Below are 23,139 nucleotides of genomic sequence, written 5' to 3'. Positions count from 1 at the left end.
TATATAAAAAAATTAATATTCCCAGTTTCTTAATTTAATCAGTCTAGATGACTTTCAATCAGAACCATACATTAAAATAAATATTAAAATCCTTAAAAAGGAAAAGATTTTGCATCAAGTGGACACCGCAAAGTAAGTCTTTTTTTCATAAATGTATTGATTCTTCAAAACTAAACATTTGTATCATATAAAAGCACAAACACTGCTTTTAGTGCAAAAGGGCACAATCATATCTCAGATTAAAATTGGCAAATTTCCCTTTATCTTTTTAAAATAACATCAGAACAGGATTTCCACCGAGGCACATGAGCATGTGCAGTTATGGATACATATAAGGTTTAATTCACAGTATGAAAAATCTAAAACAACCACGCATAACTGAAAATAAAGGTCAAACAGAAAAACAACTCTTAAAATGCAAAGGGTGAATGTTTTGATGGTAGTATATTTAGCCAAACACGACGAGACTTGAATTAAACATTCATTCATCATAAAAGTGCTGAAAATTTTTTGCAGCAGGAAGTAAGGCAAGACTGACGTCAAGTAAACCTTCAGTTGAACTGTTTCAAGCCCTTAGAAACTGTTCATGTAGCTGTATGACAGCATATGAACTAGAATCACGCTGTAGATACATTCACATTTGAAGGAGGGAAGTGTGTGTGACTTCCCAGATCAGAATTAAAGGGAGAGCTCATGCCAAATATTACATTTCTGTAAATATTTACTCACCCTAATGTCATCAGAACCTGTATGACTTTCTTTCTCGCATCAACTGCAAATCCATCCACTTTCATTGTATGGTAGAAAGAAAAAAGTATGGGTTTAGAACACCATAAGAGTGAGTAAATACTGACAGGATATGAACTCTCTCTTTAAGAATTTCGGGGGAGATGTGTGCAAGTGAACACCCCGATACATCTTCACATTACTGAACTTAGCGTTCGTTGCTAGAGCTGGGGTCCGGCCTGCCCTCTGGCATGGTTTTATTTGATGTTTCGACAGCTGTCGCCTGTGCAGGACTGCAGCTTGATCAGCCTTTGGTTCATGATCTGCAGAAGCGCAGGATCGACCTTCTTCACGATGTTCTCCAGCTCATGGGGATCTGACGTCAGGTTGTAAACCTCTACAAACGACTGCAGGAGATCACAGGGGAAATTCATTGAGGTTCAGCGTAAAGTTTGGTCCACAACTGCCCACCTGACTGACATGTGCTCACCTCATTGTCTGCAAACTCGCAGTACTGCAGGTTGGCATCCTTCAGAACTCTGACGCAGGCATACGTGTTGTTGAAGGCATCTTCACATACGCAGTCTGGGAAGCATTCCTAGAAATCAGGAGATGTTGATGAGCAAATGCATCAATGCCATTTTTGGTTCCAAAAGAACCTTTCAGTGATCAGTTCTTAAAAAAAATCTTTTTTTTTACCAACTTTTTCCCACTATGAAGAACCTTTTGCACAATTGAAAGATTCCATGGATGTTAAAGGTTCTTCATGGAACCATCAATGCCAATAAAGAAGCTTAGTTTTTAAGAGTGTAGTAAATGATTCCTGAAACACTTACAGCTAGCCCAGGGCCGAGTTTAGGGCAGCTGGGATCTTCAGAGGAATGTCCCTCACCGGTGTACTCAACCAGAAAGAAGGGCCGTTCGGTGCCATTACGCAACCATGGTGCCTTCATGAGAATATTAGAAGAGAAAAGACACAGAGAAGACTTTCTTTCATTGTGACATTAGACAATCCTCTTTAATTGGTAGAATTCTCATTCATGTAATTTTCATTATTACTGTAATGCAAAAAAGTTATGACAATGGTCTTGCTAGGACATTTTTTCTTGAAAATGAACACTGAATGCAGAAAATATACTTTGATTATAATTAAATACTTCAGAATTTATATAGAGTCATTATAGTATTTTGTAGCTAGTAATGCGATTTGATGGGAAAAGTGCTTAATTTTCACAATGCATAAAAATCTTAATGGTCCTAAAACATGCTTCATTTTTCCTTTATAAAAAAATATGATGTGAAAATATGATGTGGACATGCTTCTGACAGGTTTTGAGAGAAACTACTGATTAAAGGTGAGGGGTTACTAAGATTTCTTTTTTAAAATGTTTTTGAAAGAAGTCTCTTCTGCTCACCAAAGCTGCATTCATTTGATCAAAAACACAGTAAAAACAGTAATATTGTGAAATATTATTACAATTTAAAATAGCTGTTTTCTATGTGAATATATTTTAAAATGTATTTTATTCCTTTGATGAAAAGCTGAATTTTCAGCATCATTACTCCAGTCTTCAGTGTCACATGATCCTTCAGAAATCATTCTAATATGCTGATTTGCTGCTCAAGAAACATTTCTCATTATTATCAATGTTGAAAACAGATGTTCTGCTTCATATTTTTTAGAGAAACTGTGATACATTTTTTTTTTCAGGATTCTGCGACAATTCTCTTTTGTGTACATTATAAATGTATTTTCTGTCACTTTCAATCAATTTAATGCATTCTTGCTAAAAAAAAAAGCATTAATTTCTTTAAAATGTAGTGTAGATTATTTTGCTACTTTGCTACAATACATACATAATACTACACTGAGGTAGGTATTGTAAGGAAAAATACATCAAAACAGGTGAAACGGCATAAATAAATATGTCACATACACATGTACTGAAACAGGAAGTGAAAATCATGACACACTCACCATCTGTGGCAGGAAAGACTGTCCGTCCATGTTGACGGTGGAGAGATTTGCTCCTGCGATGTCCAGGATAGTCATCGAAAGATCTATATTCAGCACGGGAGACTAGCGGACAGGCAAATAGATGTTATAGAATTTTTACATAGAACAATATATGTGACCCTGGACCACAAAACCTCTTAAGTGTCAATTTTTCGAAATTGAGATTTATACATCATCTGAAAGCTGAATAAATAAGCTTTCCATTGATGTATGGTTTGTTATAGGACGATATTTGGCCGAGATACAACTATTTGAAAATCTGGAATCTGAGAGTGCAAAAAAATCTAAATATTGAGAAAATCTCCTTTAAAGTTGTCCAAATGAAGTTCTTAGCAATGCATATTACTAATCAAAAATTAAGTTTTGATATATTTACGGTAGGAAATTTACTAAATATTTTCATGGAACATGATCTTTACTTAATATCCTAATGATTTTTGGCATAAAAGAAAAATCAATAATTTTGACCCATACAATGTATTTTTGGCTATTGTTACAAATATACCGCAGCGACTTAAGACTGTTTTTGTGCTCCAGGGTCACATATTTAGACATGTTGTTCACTAAATCAGTCTTCTAACCTGAAGTGTTTGTTTAGGTTTGATTCCTGGACCCCGAACCAAGAGAGGGATGCGAATATCAAACTCATAAAGCTGTCTCTTGTCAATGGGCAATGAGAACTGGCCTGAAATCAATTGAAAAATAAGGTGTCATAAACTCAGGCGACAACAGGTCAATAAAACTGTGGAGACTGAGGACACACCGGTGTGATAGCCGTGATCAGATGTGTAGAAGATGTATGTGTTGTTCAACTCCTTTATTGAATCCAGTTTCTTAATCAGCTGCTCCACCATGTCGTCCACTGACAGAAGCGTCTGCCACCTATCACAGATATTAAACACACATATCTCAATAGAAAGATTTATTTGATAGAACGTTGTATGAAATCTATATTTGCGTACCTCCTGCGGTAAGCGTTATCAAGGTACTCAATGGAGCTGTTTGGCATTGGATTTGCAGGTTGCCGTAGTAACCAATGTTTATCCTAAAATCAGAGAAACAGCATCTTAGGTCAAGAAATGCTTGCATGAAATTGCACCAAAATATAATTTAGCAATATGAAAATACAGAAAAAAATTAAACAGGCAACATATAATACAAACAAATAATAAAATATATATTAAATATCTATTCTGTTGAATTTCATAATATTATGTATTAAATTATATTTAATGCATAATATAATGTAATTTTTTTTAAATATAATTAATGCATAATATTATGAAATTAAATTTTTTTAAACAAAATAATATAAATTATTAATATAGTATTCTAGGTGTTGCCATATTAGTTCACAAACATTTCCCCTTTAAGTTAGAAAGAATGATTAAAGATAAAGGAGGCAGATATGTGATTATTTTGGGCCACCTCTATGGAGAAATGGTCACATTAGGCTCGGTCTATACCCCTAATTCTTTTAGTATATTTTTTGCTTCCTTAAGGGTTAGTTCACCCAAAAATGAAAATTAGTCCACAAATTACTCACCTTCAAGTCATCCTAGGTGTAGATTCGCTACAGGAGGCCTTTGTTCACCCCCGGAGCCGTGTGAGACACTTTTTTTTATGGATGGGCGCTTTTTATTTAACTTCTTTTAGACTGATGCATGCAATACCCGCTGAGTGGTATTAAACAGCTTGAAAGATCAATGACAATTTTTAATATAACTCCGACTGGATTCGTCTGAAAGAAGAAAGTCATATACACCTAGGATGACTTGAGGGTGAGTGATTTGTGGGCTAATTTTCATTTTTGGGTGAACTAACCCTTTAAGGGATTTGGCATCCTGTTCCAGCCCATCTTGGAGGCCATCGGTTCGCTGAAAAACGGCAAAGCCCCAGGGCCGGATGGTTTTGGTTCAGACTTCTACAAAAAATATGTGGACACTTAATTAGTGATCAATTGTTTAAAGTCTACTCCACTTCATTTGAAAAGGGAACGCTACCTCAAACATTTTACCAGGCAAATATACATCTTATTCTCAAAAAAATAAAAAAATAAAATAAACCTCCAGATGAGTGTTCAGCATATGTCCAATTTCTTTAATTAACACTGTTAGCAAAATTATTTCTAAGGTCTTAGCTATACACTTAGAGACATCCTTGCCTTCTTTAATCAATGAAGACCAGACTGATTTCGTTCGCGATCGTCAATCGTTCACTAACATGAGACGCCTTCTCAGCATTATCCAATATTGCAATCAGACTAAGCAAAGGGCTCTGGTAGTTGCGCTCGCGTAGAGTGTTTTACGGCGATTTGGTCTGGGAGACGAGTTTGTGAAATGGATTCAAATACTTTATGGGTCGCCCCAAGCTTCTATTTTGACAAATGGCATGCATTCTCTTCCCTTTAATCTGAACAGTGGAACTACACAGGGTTGTCCCCTGTCACCACTTCTTTTTGCTTTGGTTCTCGAACCATTGGCAGAGACCATTGGCAACCATGCAGATGTGGTGGGTATTTACATTGACATTGTTTTATACGCAGATGATATCTTATTGTTCTTCACAGAACCTGAGAAGTCGGTGCCAGCTCTTATTAATATAATAGACATCTTCAGTTCGTTCTCAGGCTATAAAAATAATTTAAACAAGTCTGAAGCATTGCCCCTTGGTGCATTTGGCAATATTAATGACCTACCTAATTTCCCATTTAGGTGGTCAGTTGAAGGGTTCTGTTATTTGGGAATTCATGTCCCTGCAAACTTAAACAAGCTATTACATCTCAATGTCACCTCCGTGGTAAAAAAGATCAAAGAAGAACTGGATAGGTGGATGGATCTAACTATATCATGGCTGGGTCGGATAGCGGTAATTAAAATGAACATCCTCCCCAGACTACTGTACCGGTTACAAATGACTCCACTTTACATTGGCAGGAATATGATTAGGGATCTGGAAAAACATTTTTCAAGGTTTATTTGGCATAAAAAGAAACCTAGAAGGAAAATCTTTTACCAATTGAGGCTTGTGGTCTTGCCCTCCCTAATATTCATTTCTGTGACTTGTCTTGTCATGCTAGAATCCTTCTAAATTGGTGTCAAGATATGCACTCAACTATGAATATTGATTAATTTTTTACCTTGCCGTATTCTCCATTCAGCCTGCTTTCTGGGACACTAAGTAAAATTATCCTGAATATGAAAAGCAATCCCTTTGTTCAGGGTACATTAAAGGTGTGGTGAGATTTTTTTGGTAACAACAGCTCCCCAGTTTTACTGACGCCTCTCAATAGGAATCAGGAGTTTCCTCCTGGGGTTAAGGACAGTATATTCCAGCAATGGTTGTGTTTGATGTATAAATCTCAATTTCAAAAAATTGATCCTTATGACTGGTTTTGTGGTCCAGGGTCACAAATGTGTGGGAGAAAGATTTTGGCAGCATCCCTGAGAACAAAGAGTGGGAGAAAGCCTTAAAACATATGGGCAGTATATTTATCTGCAACAAAGCAAAAGAAACCCAGTATAAAATTGTCCATCGCTTGCATTGCACCCCATACATTCTTAACAAAATTAATCCGCAAAGGTCGCCAATTTGTTTAAAGTGTAAGATTAGTGTCGGTACGCATAGCCATATGTTTTGGTTTTGTCCGCTAATCTCACGATTCTGGAGCAAGGTCCAAAGGAGATTAGAGAACATATTTGGTTATACTATATGTAAAGACCCAATAACTCAACACTTGCACCGGGGGACTTAATAACTTTTGCTCAGAAGTTGCTTTTTATTACCCGGGGATGTATCTTACTTAATTGGATTAAGGACAAACCACCATCAATTCACCAGTGGTTTCAAGAGATTTACAGTATACATCCATTTGAAAGAATTAGTGCATCACTTAAGGGAAATGTGGACGCTTTTAGATGTACCTGGTCTTCTTTTTTTGCCATCTTACCAGACTCAACTAAAGAAAGTTTAGAGCTTGGCCAGGTAGGCATAACTTGGAAAATGTAGTAATTTATTTTCAAATGTAATGCTGTTGTTATGTATGCACACTAGGGATGCAAAGGGGTATATATATAAATAAAAACTCACTGACTGGTATTTTGGCTATTTATTTAACAAAAATTCTAAGAACGCATTTTAAAATATATCATGAATTAAAAAAAAAAACAAGCTTCTTGCTCTATTTTAAAAATATGAAACAAAAATATTTAAAAACTGATGCTTTAGATTAATATTAAATTATAGATCAATTCTGAATAATATTTCTATAAATTATAAATTATATTATATCGTCCTCTTTTGGAAGGCTAAACAAAGTAATTTCGCTTTCACAACGAAGCACACAGCGTCTTCACGACATGGCGGCCGCAACAAAACTACAGCGAGAATAAAAGTTACGCCGCCTTTCTTTGCGTGAACATTTAGGCGGCGTTATGCAAATCTTCCCACATCGTGACGTAGACGTGGGGGCGTGTTAGAACGAGCCGTTTTAGGTAGGTGTGGTTGACTCTTAACTTTTATAAAGAATATCTCTTTGGATTTGAGACTTTAGTCTTTGCAACTTTACAGATCTTCTTTATGCACCAAGAGCTTGTAACACTCCAAAGAGAAAGGAAAAATTGAAATCGCATCATATGACCCCTTTAAATCCAACCAAACTCATCGTTTACACCTGCAGTACTTCCTCATAATCTGTCAGATGTCATTAAGGATGAAACTGAAAGCTGAACCTTTCCAGGCATGTTGAAGCTGCCGTTGCGTGGCGCTTTGACGTCGCTGAAGGACTGCTGATACTGAGGGGCGGCCGTCCACGGCGAGTGAGGAGACGGCGGACACAACATCATGAAAAACGGGTGATTGGGGCTCCGCTCCTCCAGGAAATGCAGTGACCGGTTCAACTAGAATCAACATACATGTAAGATATATTTTTTAAAACTTCAGGCAAACAAACAGGATTCACACAGCCCCAGACTGAAAGGGCTTATCTATGGAAAAACAACAATTGTGAGTGGAGTTTAGGACTAGTGTTAATCTGTTTCTGGGACACCTGCCCTAACTTAAATAATAACAGAGCAGCGGTTGGTGACGCAAGATTGCAGCCCAGGTTTCAGATATCAAGCAGTCCAGTCATGCGTCCCACAGAAATGGCATGACACACTGCTGAGTGGACAGGCTGACGTGTGGAGGCACATTCTAACGTTCAGAGTTACACAGAATTAAACTACGTGGCTTCTCAGTCACTCATGAGGCGAACAGATTGTATCTTGTTCTAAAACAGATATTATTTGGTAACCACATTGTGTTAACGGATGCATTTCCAATGTAAAACAAGTTTCATTCAAACAAAACAAAATTCATTGGCTGTCACATTTAGCAGGAAGTAAATGCTTGCAAGAATTGAGTGACTGTTGATGCCTCTAAAAATTAATGATTGATTTAATGTGACATGACATGCTCCAACTTGAAGTCAAATTTCTCTATTTATTTTCCTAATACGCATTCCTAGGCTTATTGTGAACTATTTATCAGGGCTACTTATTCAAAATAAAAAGATTGTCTTTGAAATTTTTTAGTGCTGTCAAACGATTAATCGCGATCAATCGCATCCTAAATAAAAGTTTTTGTTTAAATAATATATACGTGTGTACTGTGTATATTTATTATGTATATGTATATATTTTGAAAATATTTACATGTATATAATTTATATTATATATAAATATATTTAATATACAAATATAACATATTTTTCTTAAATATATACATGTGTGTGTATTTATATATACATAAATATACACAGTACACACATATATTATGTAAGCAAAAACTTTTATTTTGGACGCAATTAATCGTTTGACAGCACTAAAAAAAATGTATGAATATTTAATAACTTGCCTATTTCAGATTTTTAAAAAGCCCCTCCACAAAATAGATAATAAAATATATTTATAATGTATTTAATAACTTGCCTATTTCAGATTTTTAAAAAGCCCCTCCACAAAATAGATAATAAAATATATTTATAATGTATTTATATATATGGGTCAAAGACGAAAAAGGGTTTAAGCATAAAAACAATACTGCTTTAAATAGTTTCGCTTTCACAACGAAGCACACAGCGTCTTCACGACATGGCGGCCGCAACAAAACTACAGCGAGAATAAAAGTTACGCCGCCTTTCTTTGCGTGAACATTTAGGCGGCGTTATGCAAATCTTCCCACATCGTGACGTAGACGTGGGGGCGTGTTAGAACGAGCCGTTTTAGGTAGGTGTGGTTGACTCTTAACTTTTATAAAGAATATCTCTTTGGATTTGAGACTTTAGTCTTTGCAACTTTACAGATCTTCTTTATGCACCAAGAGCTTGTAACACTCCAAAGAGAAAGGAAAAATTGAAATCGCATCATATGACCCCTTTAAATCCAACCAAACTCATCGTTTACACCTGCAGTACTTCCTCATAATCTGTCAGATGTCATTAAGGATGAAACTGAAAGCTGAACCTTTCCAGGCATGTTGAAGCTGCCGTTGCGTGGCGCTTTGACGTCGCTGAAGGACTGCTGATACTGAGGGGCGGCCGTCCACGGCGAGTGAGGAGACGGCGGACACAACATCATGAAAAACGGGTGATTGGGGCTCCGCTCCTCCAGGAAATGCAGTGACCGGTTCAACTAGAATCAACATACATGTAAGATATATTTTTTAAAACTTCAGGCAAACAAACAGGATTCACACAGCCCCAGACTGAAAGGGCTTATCTATGGAAAAACAACAATTGTGAGTGGAGTTTAGGACTAGTGTTAATCTGTTTCTGGGACACCTGCCCTAACTTAAATAATAACAGAGCAGCGGTTGGTGACGCAAGATTGCAGCCCAGGTTTCAGATATCAAGCAGTCCAGTCATGCGTCCCACAGAAATCGCATGACACACTGCTGAGTGGACAGGCTGACGTGTGGAGGCACATTCTAACGTTCAGAGTTACACAGAATTAAACTACGTGGCTTCTCAGTCACTCATGAGGCGAACAGATTGTATCTTGTTCTAAAACAGATATTATTTGGTAACCACATTGTGTTAACGGATGCATTTCCAATGTAAAACAAGTTTCATTCAAACAAAACAAAATTCATTGGCTGTCACATTTAGCAGGAAGTAAATGCTTGCAAGAATTGAGTGACTGTTGATGCCTCTAAAAATTAATGATTGATTTAATGTGACATGACATGCTCCAACTTGAAGTCAAATTTCTCTATTTATTTTCCTAATACGCATTCCTAGGCTTATTGTGAACTATTTATCAGGGCTACTTATTCAAAATAAAAAGATTGTCTTTGAAATTTTTTAGTGCTGTCAAACGATTAATCGCGATCAATCGCATCCTAAATAAAAGTTTTTGTTTAAATAATATATACGTGTGTACTGTGTATATTTATTATGTATATGTATATATTTTGAAAATATTTACATGTATATAATTTATATTATATATAAATATATTTAATATACAAATATAACATATTTTTCTTAAATATATACATGTATGTGTGTGTATTTATATATACATAAATATACACAGTACACACATATATTATGTAAGCAAAAACTTTTATTTTGGACGCAATTAATCGTTTGACAGCACTAAAAAAAATGTATGAATATTTAATAACTTGCCTATTTCAGATTTTTAAAAAGCCCCTCCACAAAATAGATAATAAAATATATTTATAATGTATTTATATATATGGGTCAAAGACGAAAAAGGGTTTAAGCATAAAAACAATACTGCTTTAAATAGTTGTTTTTCCAAAAAAAAGAAAAATTAAAACGTTTTCTGTTTAATGTAATTGTATTTTTGTTTTTCTGAGCAAAAAATAAATATCATACATTTTTCCCTGATTTACAGACACCCACTAAAATGTCATTCAGTATAACATTCTTGCATATTTACAACAAAAATCTATTTATGACATATTAAAAAACTAATTCTTTTCACCCCAAATACTAATTAGTTGTAATATTACACTTTTAAAATTTGCCACTATCCTAGGTTTTGCCCATTTGTCAGTAAGAATTTTTTACTAATTTAAAACCCAATCAAATTTAATATGCTCCCTTATTCTTTTATATATTTTAATATGTACACGGCAGAATAAGCATGTTTGAATTTTTACATAACTATAAGTGTTACACTGAATGACAATGGAACATTATTTCAACCAAATTTTGACATTTCTTCTTCAAAAACTTATTTGAAACCTTAAAAGTAGACACTTTACTTGCATTTAATGTGCCTTCTATGGACATAAAATCAATTTCTTTTGATGTGGACATCTTAACGTCTTTGACCCAAACATATATTTATAATTTATTTATATATAAATAAAATAAGTCCATTTTATTCCTCACTGAATATCCTGTTTAACCCAGAAGTGCATCACATTATGGAAGTAAAATTGGTTACAAATTTTGTTTTAATGTTGACTCTACACTTAAAAGCATTAAAAACTTACAACCAGGTCTGTGAGATAGTCCTTCTCATAGTTGTCTCCATGTTTTTCCTCTTTTCCATTCACAGACAGTGTGTAATTGTAATATTTAGAGTTTCCCACCTGCGGATACACAAATAAAACCAAAACACTGTTAGATCATACTACAAAATGAAATATTTGCCCTGAAACCATCAGTAAAAGAGAAATTAAATGGTTCAAAACCAGATCTGCTTTTGCAGTGCAAGTTGTAATGAGACCGCTGCATCACATGACCATACTAAACCATGCATTCTGCACGAATGCTTGTCTATAGGTGACAGACATCATCAGATAAGGGAAGTATAGAACATATTGCAGCACATACAGCTTTTCCCTGCTGATCTGAATGTAAAAGGGAAGTAGTGTTGGAATGCTGCATCAGTTCATGACTTACCAGTGCGTGCCATTGGTCCCAGCCAGGAGGCACATGATCCACACCGCCTGCGTCTTTACTTCCATACTGAGGACACAGAGAGGGATTTATGTGAGCTGTAAGAGGGAAAACAGTGACTGGGAGAATCTCATGAAACCAGTCAAGAACATGCCAGTCATATTTCCTCAAAACTGATATTTTTTAGATTTTAGAAAAATAAGACACTATATTTTGTTGATGAAACGAATGCTATTTAAAGAATTTTTTGCACTGACATTTTTTCACGAAAATTAAGTACCTTTCATCTCCCAATTCTCATTAAAATAATGCAAAGATTTAGACGTGTGCACCCATTTATGTTAAATATATATTATTTAGACTGCAAAGTATTTATACATGGTAGCATTTGTTGTACTACTGCTGCTGACTGAAATAAAAAAGGATTGTATTATAGTACATTTCTGATAATAATCAGAATTTGGGGGATAAATGTGCTTAATCATCATAAAAATGAAGTCACATGACAAAAATCTTAACGGTGCTAAAAGGGGACATATATATATATATATATATATATATTTATTTTGTAGAATTTTGGGTAAAATGTGACCTGGACATGTTTTAGTGAACAACTGGAGATTTTTTGCATTGCAACATTATTTTTTTTATGACAATTAAGCACGTTTTCATCAACCAGTTGTCATTACTATAATGCAAAAAAATATAGAAAATATATATTATATTTAAATAGTGAAGTATTTATATATGATTGCATTTGTTGTACTACTGCAGATAAAAAAAAATATGTATTGTATTGAATCATGGTAATCAGAAAACACAAAAAATATTCTATTCTATTCTAGTCTTGAATTTGAGGTAACCAGGACAGGAAAGTAACTGAAAAGGAACATAAACATTAGCAGTATTTCAAACTTCTCAAACCTGTAGGAATGTTGTTGGCTTAGAACACTTCAGACATTTGAAAGATTGCAAATATTTAAACACGTTGTGCAGAGCTTCTGATATCATTGTACGCAAATTTCAAAAAATGAACACCATGCAAATAGGTCAGTGATAGTGCATAGAGCACCAGGCGGGTCAAAAGCTGACCTGATTCAGGTATTTCCCACCATAGAAGGTCTGGTAGCTCATCTTATTGAGGTAAACCGGAAAGGCAAAGGGCTCGGCCTCCTTCTGCCACGCCGTGCTGCTGCAGTTGCCAGAAATTGAGTTATTTCGGACCAAATGATTGTGTGGATATTTACCAGTGATGATGCTGCTGCGACTGGGACAGCACAGAGGGGTGGCAGTGAACTAAACACAACAGGAAAGGAGAAACTTGTGATATTTGGTCAGAATCATTAAGGTCTTTGGTTTATGGCTGAGCACTCACAGCATTGGAGAAAGTTACACCAGCATCACCGATCAGTTCTTTGGTCTTCTTCATAGGCGTCTGTGGATAAAAAAAGCACTAAATAAGATGGCTATAGTGTCAGTATGATGCATCATCTTAGTTGTTGTTTTTACTTTGGTATTTTTGGAAGTTCACTGATGTACTGTCTCAATAAAATCATATTTTAAATATATATAAGCAGAAAGATTAATGCAAAATCCCCTAGTATAACAAATGCTACAATGTATAAATACTTTTGAATTTAAATAATAAATTTTAATATATTTACATTTAGTCATTTAGCAGACGCTTTTATCCAAAGCGACTCACAAATGAGGACAATAGAAGCAATCAAAACTAACAAAAGAGCAATAATATGAAAGTGCTGTGACAAGTCTCGGTTAGTCTAATGCAGTACAAATAGCAAGGTTTTTTTTTTAACAAATAAAGAAAAACAAGTAGACAATAGAAAAAGAATAGAGAATTACCTTGACCTTGACCTAGTGTTAGAGTTTTTTTTTTTTAAATACAACAAGTAAAAAGAATAGAAAAAGAATAGAGAATGCTAGTGTTAGAGGGTCAGTTTTGATAATAAATGAAAAGTAAACAAGAAGATAGAATAGAAAAAGAATAGAGAATGCTATAGTGTCAGTATATATTTAACATCATTTACTAGATTTTTGCATTATCAGAATGAGAACTGTGAAATTAAATGTGCTTGATTTTCGTGATAAAATGTAACAATGTAAACAAAAAAAAAATCCTATAATAGCCTTCATTGCATCAACAATATAATTTCTTAAATTTGTTCTGTTTGAATTTGAGGTGAATATATGTACATATACATAGTACTAATGTGTGTGCGTGTGTTTGGACATACACCAAGGTAGTACCATGGTATTCTTGGAAATTCACTGATATATTGCCTTAATAAAAATATATATTTTTAAATATTATATTTATATATTGAAAAAAAAAAAACGCAAAATAGGCTAAAATAGCCTTAATTTCAAGAACATCATAAAATGACACTAATTTATTATGGAATTTTTTTTGTGTGTATGTTTGTAAGTTCACTGAAATAAAACGTCAACATTATGGTGCATAAATTAAAGTATCTGAAACCACTGTATGACGTTACAGTACAGCACAACACTTTGTGCAAAAGTGATACGGTCATGGTGCACGACCAATAAAAAAGCATTTGTAGGCTAATTTTGTACACTTACCATTCCCCCCATCTCCACATCCTGGTCGTCGGTGAGAATGAGGATGATGTTGCTCAGTGTGACGCATTCGGAACACCTGAGCGTGCAGGTGAGAAGCGCGACCAGTAGACAGGTGGACACGACCCACGCGCTGGACCTCCACTGACCGACCCACGAGCTCGCCATGAGGCCAAAACCAGACCAAACCCGCAGTCTGGAAGCCTGGAAAAACGGAGTCAAGCAGTCGGGGGCTTTGAGTGGCGAACTGCAGCACACACGGTGGGATGAACTGAGAAAGTTTGAGGAAGTGAGACACTCAGTGTGTCATATGACTGCTGCCTGATCTAACAGCTGATGCGTTCACATAAAGTCACAGTTCATAATGAAGTAATAACATAAAAAAATAACTAAATAATAAATAATAATTTTCTCTTTTTTACACAAAGGTTGTGTCTGTTAAAATATGTTCTGGGTAGTTTTTATTGTTTTAAAATGTTTTATGAATTATTGTTTATTGCTCTGACAACAAAAATATTCCACAATAAATCTTCTGCTTCTCTCTCTCTCTCTCTCTCTCTATATATATATATACATTTAAATATGAGTTTAAATATAAGTTTAAGTATAATTTATATGCCATATGAAAATGCGATATATTTCTATCATTTTCATTTATTCACGTAAGTACTAACAATTCTAGAGAAATTTAGAACAAAAATGGCATCTCAAATGAGCAAAATAAAAGTTGAACAAACATGACCATGTGCGTTTTATTGCAAGGTCACATCCCCTCCCTTTCACGTGATTGTGTGTTATTGTTTTACAATCACATATGGCTTCATGCTATTGTAAATGCATTTGAAGATCAAGAAAATCTGCCCTTTCGCTTTTATTATTTTATTTTTTATTATATAACTACTGTGAGTTAAGTTAATATAGCAAGTCTGCACCCAGTCGGAACACTTTATGGGTGCACCAAAACTTTCTCAACATGTGTACCACTCAAAATAGATCCCCCTGGATACAATCCTATGAGACATGAGGTCTGTCTTCCGATAGGTGGCGCCTGTGGCACAAAAACCTGAGCTCACAGAGTCACATTCAAATATGAAGATGCCTTACGTTTTTGGAGACGTTTGTTTACAACGCTATTAACGTTTAAATATATTAATTAACATTCTTGATACTTTGCTATATAATTGGAATCTGGCAGAACAAATGTAAAATTATTTTTGAATTAATTTTCCAGTAATCACAAATGGCTGCGATTGGTCCGTCTTCACCAGCGCAGAGAAAAGTAACAGATACCACGTGATAACACCGCAGCGATCAGGACAACTTTTAAAGGGGTCATATGATGCGATTTAAATTTTTCCTTTCTCTTTGGAGTGTTACAAGCTCTTGGTGCATAAAGAAGCTCTGTAAAGTTGCAAAGACTAAAGTCTCAAATCCAAAGAGATATTCTTTATAAAAGTTAAGAGTTAACCACACCTACCTAAAACGGCTCGTTCTAACACGCCCCCACATATCTACCTCACTATGTGGGAAGATTTGCATAACGCCACCCAAATGTTCGCGCAAAGAAAGAAGGCGTAACTTTTATTCTCGCTGTAGTATTGTTGTTGCTGCCGCCATGTCGTGAAGGCGCTGTGTGCTTCGTTGTGAAAGCGAAACTACTTTGTTTGGTCTTCCAAAAGAGGACGATATCTGCTTCGTCATGCCTAGAGCTGATCTGTGCTGGTCGCTGAGGAAATACATCAACTTAGTGCTGTGGATCGCCGGATCGGCTTTCACCGTGGACGAAGCGGAGTCCAGCCCAGGGTCGTCACATGTGGTTGCCGCTCCTTCGTCGAATCCGCCGGCCGCGCCGTTCCCCTCACGCTCACGCTAAGCCGTACACAAAATAATGTTATTTTTAGCAGCATAATATGACCCCTTTAATTAAATAATTATACTGATAAGCTTAATTACTTTATAGCTGTTTCATTTAAAAACACCAAGTGAAGAGTTAAATCTGAATACTTATTATCTATACCCACGGTGACTACTTAGAGACAACTTTCGGGCCACCGATGCACGCACTTGTAAGTACTCAGTGTTGCCACATCCACGGTTTTACAGCAGAATTGGGCTACTTTCACACTGTTGCAACGGATTGTTTTTCATGTCAGACCACAATAACGTGATATTTAGCCCCATGGAGTGCGAATTTTACCGGACAAAAGTGTATATTACGTGTATTTTACGCCCGGAACGCGATTGGGCGAGTTTTGGCCTAGTTTTGAGTAGCAATCGGGCTGGTTTTGTTGTGAAAACCTGGCAACCCTTGGTGGAAGTGCAGAAATCAGCACAGAGGGTCTGATCTGATCTACTCTGTGGTGGTGGGGTGATGAAGGTTATATGATTTTTGGCAGAAGGAGGATCCAGAGTGGTTTATTCTAGACTATGATACCATTAAAATGCAGGAAAGTCTCTCTACCTGTTAATAGCCAACATAATGACACCTGTAAATTTCTTAATGTTTCTATATTCATCTTGGAGAGGAAGATGGGAACATCTAGAAGAGCATTTCTTATACGACTAGGATGGAGCAAAGGATTTCTTATTAAAGAAACCTACAGGTACAAACCATCATCACTTTACTACCACCGTGCTTTTTTTGTAGGGGTGCAAATTTCTGTTGGTTTTTCTCTTACAGTTCCTCTGTCACACATGTTGTGTCAGAAAACAACAGTGGAGATGAAGTCCAGGCCTGGTTGGACAACCAAACTGGACGAGATGCCTCCAGTTCTGTCCATTTGTTGGACACCAGGTGGTTTTCGGAGAGCATGGAGGCAGGACATCCCGTTATAGTTCAGGACCGACACATATTAAAGGTACAAGGACAGATTTCACTTGCTGGGTCTGCATTTATGATCACATTACTCAGCAACTGAAGTAAGTATGTAGATGTGTTGCAGGTTAACCCGAAACCCAGCGGAGACCCCACTGCAATGCTGATGAAAAGTTATGCCTGTCAAAGATGAACACCTTTAAAACACCACAATTAATTTCTAACAGTGAGTTATTTATTGTCTAAACAGCTTTCTTTTAGTGGTTAAATACAACTTAACCACTGATTTCTAGTTGTGTCCTCTTTTGGAAGGCCAAACAAAGTAGTTTCGCTTTCACAATGAAACACGCAGCGTCTTCACGACATGGCAGCGGCGGCAGCAACAATACTACAGCGATAATAAAAGTTACGTCTTCTTTCTTTGCGTGAACATTTGGGCGGCGTTATGCAAATCTTCCCACATTGTGACGTAGGTATGTGGGGGCGTGTTAGAACGAGCCGTTTTAGGTAGGCGTGGCTGACTCTTAACTTTTATAAAGAATATCTCTTTGGGTTTGAGACTTTAGTCTTTGCAGCTTTAGGGATCTTATCTATTCACAAACAACTCCAAAGAGAAAGGAAAACTTGAAATCGCATCATATGACCCCTTTAACATATCTATGTAATCGGATATATATAAAATACAATTTGGCCTTTATATTATCTAAAATAATATATAGGTTTTATATGTTAATATTGAATGTTTAATTGTAAAACTGTACAGAATCTGTATGTCAGAGCAAAGACGGAAGAGGAGATTTTTGCCTACCTGGGTCTGTTTACAGTTTACTCCTCCATCTGAACGAAATGCCTGAGTCTGTCCATCTCCGACTAACACTACAAATGTGTCAGTGCTTCCATCACCGAGCCTTATATTATAGCTCCCAGTTATGTTCACATTTCATATGTAAATATTATAGGACGTGATTGAAAAGAGAATGGCCCGCTTTTCGGCATCTTTGTATATTTTAAATATTTTCTTCTTGAATACTGGGGAAGAACAGACTAAATAAGAAAAAAATAAATACACACTAAATTCAGCAGCCATTGTGTTTTGGCAGGCACGTGACACGGCTGTGAAACCTTATAAAAGATGTGTATTTTTTAACATTACTATCTTCCTCCTTTAACTAAAATTAAAATTTAAATTCCCTACTGATACCATTTTTTTCTAAAGTATGACACTTTTTAGTGTGTATGTGTAATACCATAGTAAAAAATAAAAAAATCACATTTAATGAATTAAACCTGCAAGTTTGAATTTAGAAACAATTGAAAGAGTATTTTCTTTTAAAACACTCCAATATTCTCTTAAATGTTTTATTTACAACTGTGTACATTCTTTATAAAACCCTACAGTACAGAATAAATATTATAGTTCATGAATATGACAGTGATTCAGTTACATTACTATCTGAAACGGCCAAAGTACCACAGAAAGTATTTTGAATTAATACAAAAAACACTAACAATATTTTGAGTCTCCTCTCCTAGTCTTTTTATGATATTCTGTCACAGAAGTCTGTAATTCACTAATGGACAGTGTGAAACACTATATTGTTTTATCTCCAGTTTGCAGCCTCTTTAAATGGCGCGTCTTCAGTTTTGACAGGACATAAACGGCCGCGTCTCGTTTTATACCTTTAAGTTGTAATTTATGGCGGTTTGAACCCAGCAGACACCTTCTGCTAACAACATAATTGACCTCTAAATGTCATTTGAACTTCAAAGGGCACATCTATGTTCACACCTCACGTCAGCCTTTGCATTACACTCTTAACAGGAAAAGGAAAGGCCTAAATGCAGCGTTCCCTCCTCCCTCGTCTTTCTCCGCGAGGACACTCCTTTCAGTCAAGTGTCCATGATCTGCAAGCATTCACAAACATGCTGATCTGGCCCCGGCTCCTCAATGATGAGCGTCGTAATAGATGGGGTGGGTGGCTTTCGGCAGTTATGCTCAGCAGGGCTTAATGCCTCCATCACACTTCCCCTCCCCGGTTCCAGGTTTGAAACAAAAGTGCTCTGAATGTGCCACTGGAGCGTCCCGGGACACCTCTGGCCTCGGCTCTGGAGACGGGGCTCCGGGGCTCTGGGGCTCTGGCCGACGGTCTGAGTTCCCGGCGTAATCGCAGACCGGCTTTTCCATCCGGGCCGGTTCCTCGGGTCGTTCTTTGAGCTCGATTCCTCTGATTGGAATAAATGAGGGATTACTGGATGTGTTGCAATCAAACTGATGGGATTAACCAGATTAGTGACTTTCATGGACATTCCCTGCATAACAAACAAAAGACAAGAACACACAGGAACACTAACCAGAGGCCGTATTAAAGTGATTAAACAGACATACGATCATAATTTAAGTGCTAATGGAGTATTGCAGAAATGTAGAAATAAACACAATCTGTGCACACAAAAAGAATAGCAAAGTATTTAGGATTAAGAAATATTCTCAATATTAAGAAGAAAACAAATTTGCAATATATTTGAATATATTTTTAGGTTTTTATCATGAAATTATATAGTATATAATGGGTCACAGGTCGTTTTGGTCTATGCAGTTGCAATATGCAATTTTAATGTCAAATTTAAGAACATTTTAATTTGATTTTTAAACTTATAATAATATTTAGTATTTAAGGTTGTAAAACAAAAACAATTTTGATTTAAAATGAGAATATCATTTAATTTTTCATTTTATTTTACCAGCATATTAATATATACCAGCATAAAGTTGTAACTAAAACAATAAAAATCATTTTCATTGCTTGAAATAAAATAAACATTAACTTAAAATAATGTAGTAAAAAAAAAATAGTAAACTTGAAGTACTAAAATAACTAAAACTGAAATAAAGATTTATAAAATAAAAAAAAACTATTAAAGGGGTCATATGATGCGATTTCAATTTTTCCTTTCTCTTTGGAGTGTTACAAGCTCTTGGTGCATAAAGAAGATCTGTAAAGTTGCAAAGACTAAAGTCTCAAATCCAAAGAGATATTCTTTATAAAAGTTCAGAGTCAGCCACACCTACCTAAAACGGCTCGTTCTAACACGCCCCCACATATCTACCTCACTATGTGGGAAGATTTGCATAACACCGCCCAAATGTTCACGCAAAGAAAGAAGGCGTAACTTTTAGTCTCACTGTAGTTTTGTTGACGCTGCAGCCATGTCGTGAAGACGCTGTGTCCACATAAACACATTTCATTACACCAAATACACAAAATAATGTTCTTTTTAGCAGCATCATATGACCCCTTTAAAAATAATAAAAACAAATATTAAGGACATTTTAATTTTAATTAAAATTATTGTTTTTTTCAAAATGTATAATAATATTTTTGAGAATAACTACACACACACACATATATATATATATATATATATATATATATATATATACTAAAACCTTAAAAACATATTCATTGCTTGAAATGAAATATAATAATATAATAAATATTAACTTCAAATACAATCAAATATAAAACATAAAAAATATAAAACTCAACAAAAACTAAATTGCTAAAACTTTCACTAAAAATAAAAAAAAAACAGAAAATATAAAATAAAAACTAATTCAAAATATTAATAAAACAATATTCACATTTCATTACACCAAATACACAAAATAATGTTCTTTTTAGCAGCATCATATGACCCCTTTAAAAATAATAAAAACAAATATTAAGGACATTTTAATTTTAATTAAAATTATTGTTTTTTTCAAAATGTATAATAATATTTTTGAGAATAACTACACACACAAATATATATACAGTCCTTTAATTTTAATGGTATATTTATATATATCGGTATGCTATGGTGTATATATATATATATATATATATACACCATAGCATACCGATATATATAAATATACCATTAAAATTAAAGGACTGTATATATATTTTATATAGAAATACATTTTATTTCAATATCGGTATGTTGGTGTGTTTATTTTGTGGTGATGTGATGCTGGTTTTGCTCAGCTGGCTGTGTGTGTTCAGCTTCCGGCCCCTGCAGCACTGAGAGAGACACAATACATGAGCAGTCATTACAGAGCAGCAAACAGCCCTATTAGAGATGAAAGGGGCTCAATGAGGACAATCAAAGGCCGTCACCGCCGGGGGCCATTACTCTGAGAGACTGCCGTCTGTAGCGGCGCTTCAGGATAAACTCACTGACGGACACCTCAAACCCACCAGCCTCACAGCCCGTATCACACTGATGGAGCCAGATGTGCTTAACTGCACTCATGATCACAAATAAAAAGAGAACAAAATACTTAAAGTTGTATGGGCTGAGCATCTGTTCTTAATGATCGAAACATTTCCATCAATAACAATAAACTTCCAAAGTTTCTGCTTCCAAAATCAGACTGATACTAATTTATAAGCAAGTAAATAAATAAATGAATAAAATGCTTTATTTTATATCTGATTAGTTTTGCATTAAATAAATTTTAATGTTTTAAGAGAGGATGGACTGCAGAAATCATCTGCATTGCTAAATATATCTTGTAAACAAATAAAAGCCTCTAAATAAAAAATAAATAACAGTCAGTAAAACGTTTATTTATATTTGATTAGTTTTGCATTGGTTTTAAAGAAATTTAAATTATTTATTTAGATTTTTTTTAAACAATGAAAAGCCTCTAAATAAATAGAGTTAAATAAAATAAATAAATAAATAAATTAGCTTTGCATTAGTTTTAAATAAATGTAAATGATTATTAAGGGAGGTTGCACTGCTAAAATCATCTATATTACTATTTTAAAACAATTAGAAACCTCTAAATAAATAAATAATAGTCAATAAAAACTGCTTTATTTTATTACTTTTACTTTAAATAAATTTCAGTGTTTTAAGGGGATGGACTGCCAAAATCATCTGTTGCTATTATTAAATACAGACTTTTATTTGATATTTGATATTTGATATTAAAAAAATTTCATTTTATTAAGAGAGGAAAAACTGCTGACATAATCTACATTGCTATCTTTTAAACAATTATAAATAATAAAGAAAGAAACTTATACCACTATGTGACAAACTTATCACATAGCAAACCTATGTAATACATAACCTTTAAAAGAATCTTTATTTTTAGAATGTCATGCAACTCAAACTCCAAAAATGTTTGCACAAAGAACCTTCTTACGAAGAACACGTTTTGGCTGTAAAGGGTTTTTCAGCTGCTGTGTGGTTGTTTGGAGACTAAACCATTCTTGCTGTGACATTATATGCTCTTCAGATGAGTGTTTTGGATTCTGGGTTCTTTAAAAGCACAGTTATACTGATGATTTTCTAAAAAACAAAACATCTATATGTCTGTATGCTGCTATCAGGTCAGGAACATTATTACAGAAGAGTCTCTCTCTCTCACTGTAATCTGTGCTTTAATGATAGTGTTAGTGAGATGAGAAGTGGACCTGCCGTCTCCAAACCCTCCTGTCTGTCATCCATAAAAACAGACTCCTGTCTGTACTGCAGCCTGATTCCTCTCTGCTGACATGCACATCAAAGTCAGGCCCCGGTTTATCACATATCAGGGCCCGGGGACAGCGGAAACGAGACGGGGACGGTCCTAACACTGAGCCTTACTGGACTATAGAAACCTACAATGCAATTACAGACAGATCAGTGACAGATAAGAGAGGAATGAGATCAGCCTGTTTGTTTGGCCTCTTGCTGAAAGAGAGAGATGGATAGAAATGAAGATATGATGAGAGAGTGTAAACAAATTATCTGCTCTTTGAACCTTTAAATGTGCTGAAGAGGGAAGAATATATACAGATTCGGCTGTCTGAAGGATTTTACTCTCGTTATTTGATCGTTTGAGAAGATGAATTAACAAATTATATAATTTTTCTTTTTTTCCCCCATGATTAATGCTTTGAAAGTTATTGAAAATGAGCTACTTCCATTCAATTTGTGTAATAAAATACATAAATAATAATAAAATAAATAAATTTTACAGTATAAAATACTAAAAATGGCTGTTTTTGAGAACATCCAAAA

At 35.1% G+C, this 23,139-nt stretch overlaps 2 protein-coding genes across 2 annotated transcripts; one reads left to right on the top strand and one right to left on the bottom strand.

Moving 5' to 3' along the window:
• Positions 1–785: 785 nt before the first annotated feature.
• LOC107658640 (N-acetylglucosamine-6-sulfatase-like) lies at positions 786–14,615 on the bottom strand. The gene is made up of 13 exons (XM_016447266.1): positions 14,268–14,615; positions 13,039–13,098; positions 12,756–12,959; positions 11,667–11,732; positions 11,255–11,353; positions 9,247–9,414; positions 3,706–3,788; positions 3,507–3,625; positions 3,325–3,428; positions 2,705–2,806; positions 1,563–1,673; positions 1,217–1,324; positions 786–1,133 (listed from the first exon to the last, which is right to left on the bottom strand). The coding sequence occupies exons 1-13, from the start codon at positions 14,430–14,432 to the stop codon at positions 984–986; spliced, it is 1,539 nt and encodes a 512-aa protein (XP_016302752.1). The 5' UTR covers positions 14,433–14,615; the 3' UTR covers positions 786–983.
• On the top strand, positions 14,431–17,272 carry LOC107658548 (DNA nucleotidylexotransferase-like). The gene is made up of 3 exons (XM_016447139.1): positions 14,431–14,525; positions 16,945–17,122; positions 17,207–17,272. Exons 1-3 carry the CDS (start codon positions 14,431–14,433, stop codon positions 17,270–17,272), a joined length of 339 nt encoding a protein of 112 aa, XP_016302625.1.
• Positions 17,273–23,139: the final 5,867 nt, after the last annotated feature.

The sequence above is a fragment of the Sinocyclocheilus anshuiensis genome, unplaced genomic scaffold (genome assembly GCF_001515605.1).
Source record: "Sinocyclocheilus anshuiensis isolate Anshui unplaced genomic scaffold, SAMN03320099.WGS_v1.1 scaffold343, whole genome shotgun sequence".
In the NCBI taxonomy this organism is placed as follows: Eukaryota; Metazoa; Chordata; class Actinopteri; order Cypriniformes; family Cyprinidae; genus Sinocyclocheilus; species Sinocyclocheilus anshuiensis.
Note: the sequence above shows the minus strand (reverse complement) of the source record. Positions and strands in the feature narration are given on the sequence as shown.

Bases quoted from the DNA above. Each gene is read 5' to 3' on its own strand.
- LOC107658548 (XM_016447139.1), top strand. From the start codon at position 14,431: ATGAGGCCAAAACCAGACCAAACCCGCAGTCTGGAAGCCTGGAAAAAC. The intron at 14,526-16,944 runs GTGGGATGAACT...TTTCTCTTACAG, and splicing joins GGCGAACTGCAGCACACACG to TTCCTCTGTCACACATGTTG. The intron at 17,123-17,206 runs GTACAAGGACAG...GATGTGTTGCAG, and splicing joins AGGACCGACACATATTAAAG to GTTAACCCGAAACCCAGCGG.
- LOC107658640 (XM_016447266.1), bottom strand. From the start codon at position 14,432: ATGGCGAGCTCGTGGGTCGGTCAGTGGAGGTCCAGCGCGTGGGTCGTG. The intron at 11,733-12,755 runs GTCAGCTTTTGA...CTGTGTCCTCAG, and splicing joins GTGGGAAATACCTGAATCAG to TATGGAAGTAAAGACGCAGG. The intron at 1,134-1,216 runs GTGAGCACATGT...GATCTCCTGCAG, and splicing joins GCGAGTTTGCAGACAATGAG to TCGTTTGTAGAGGTTTACAA.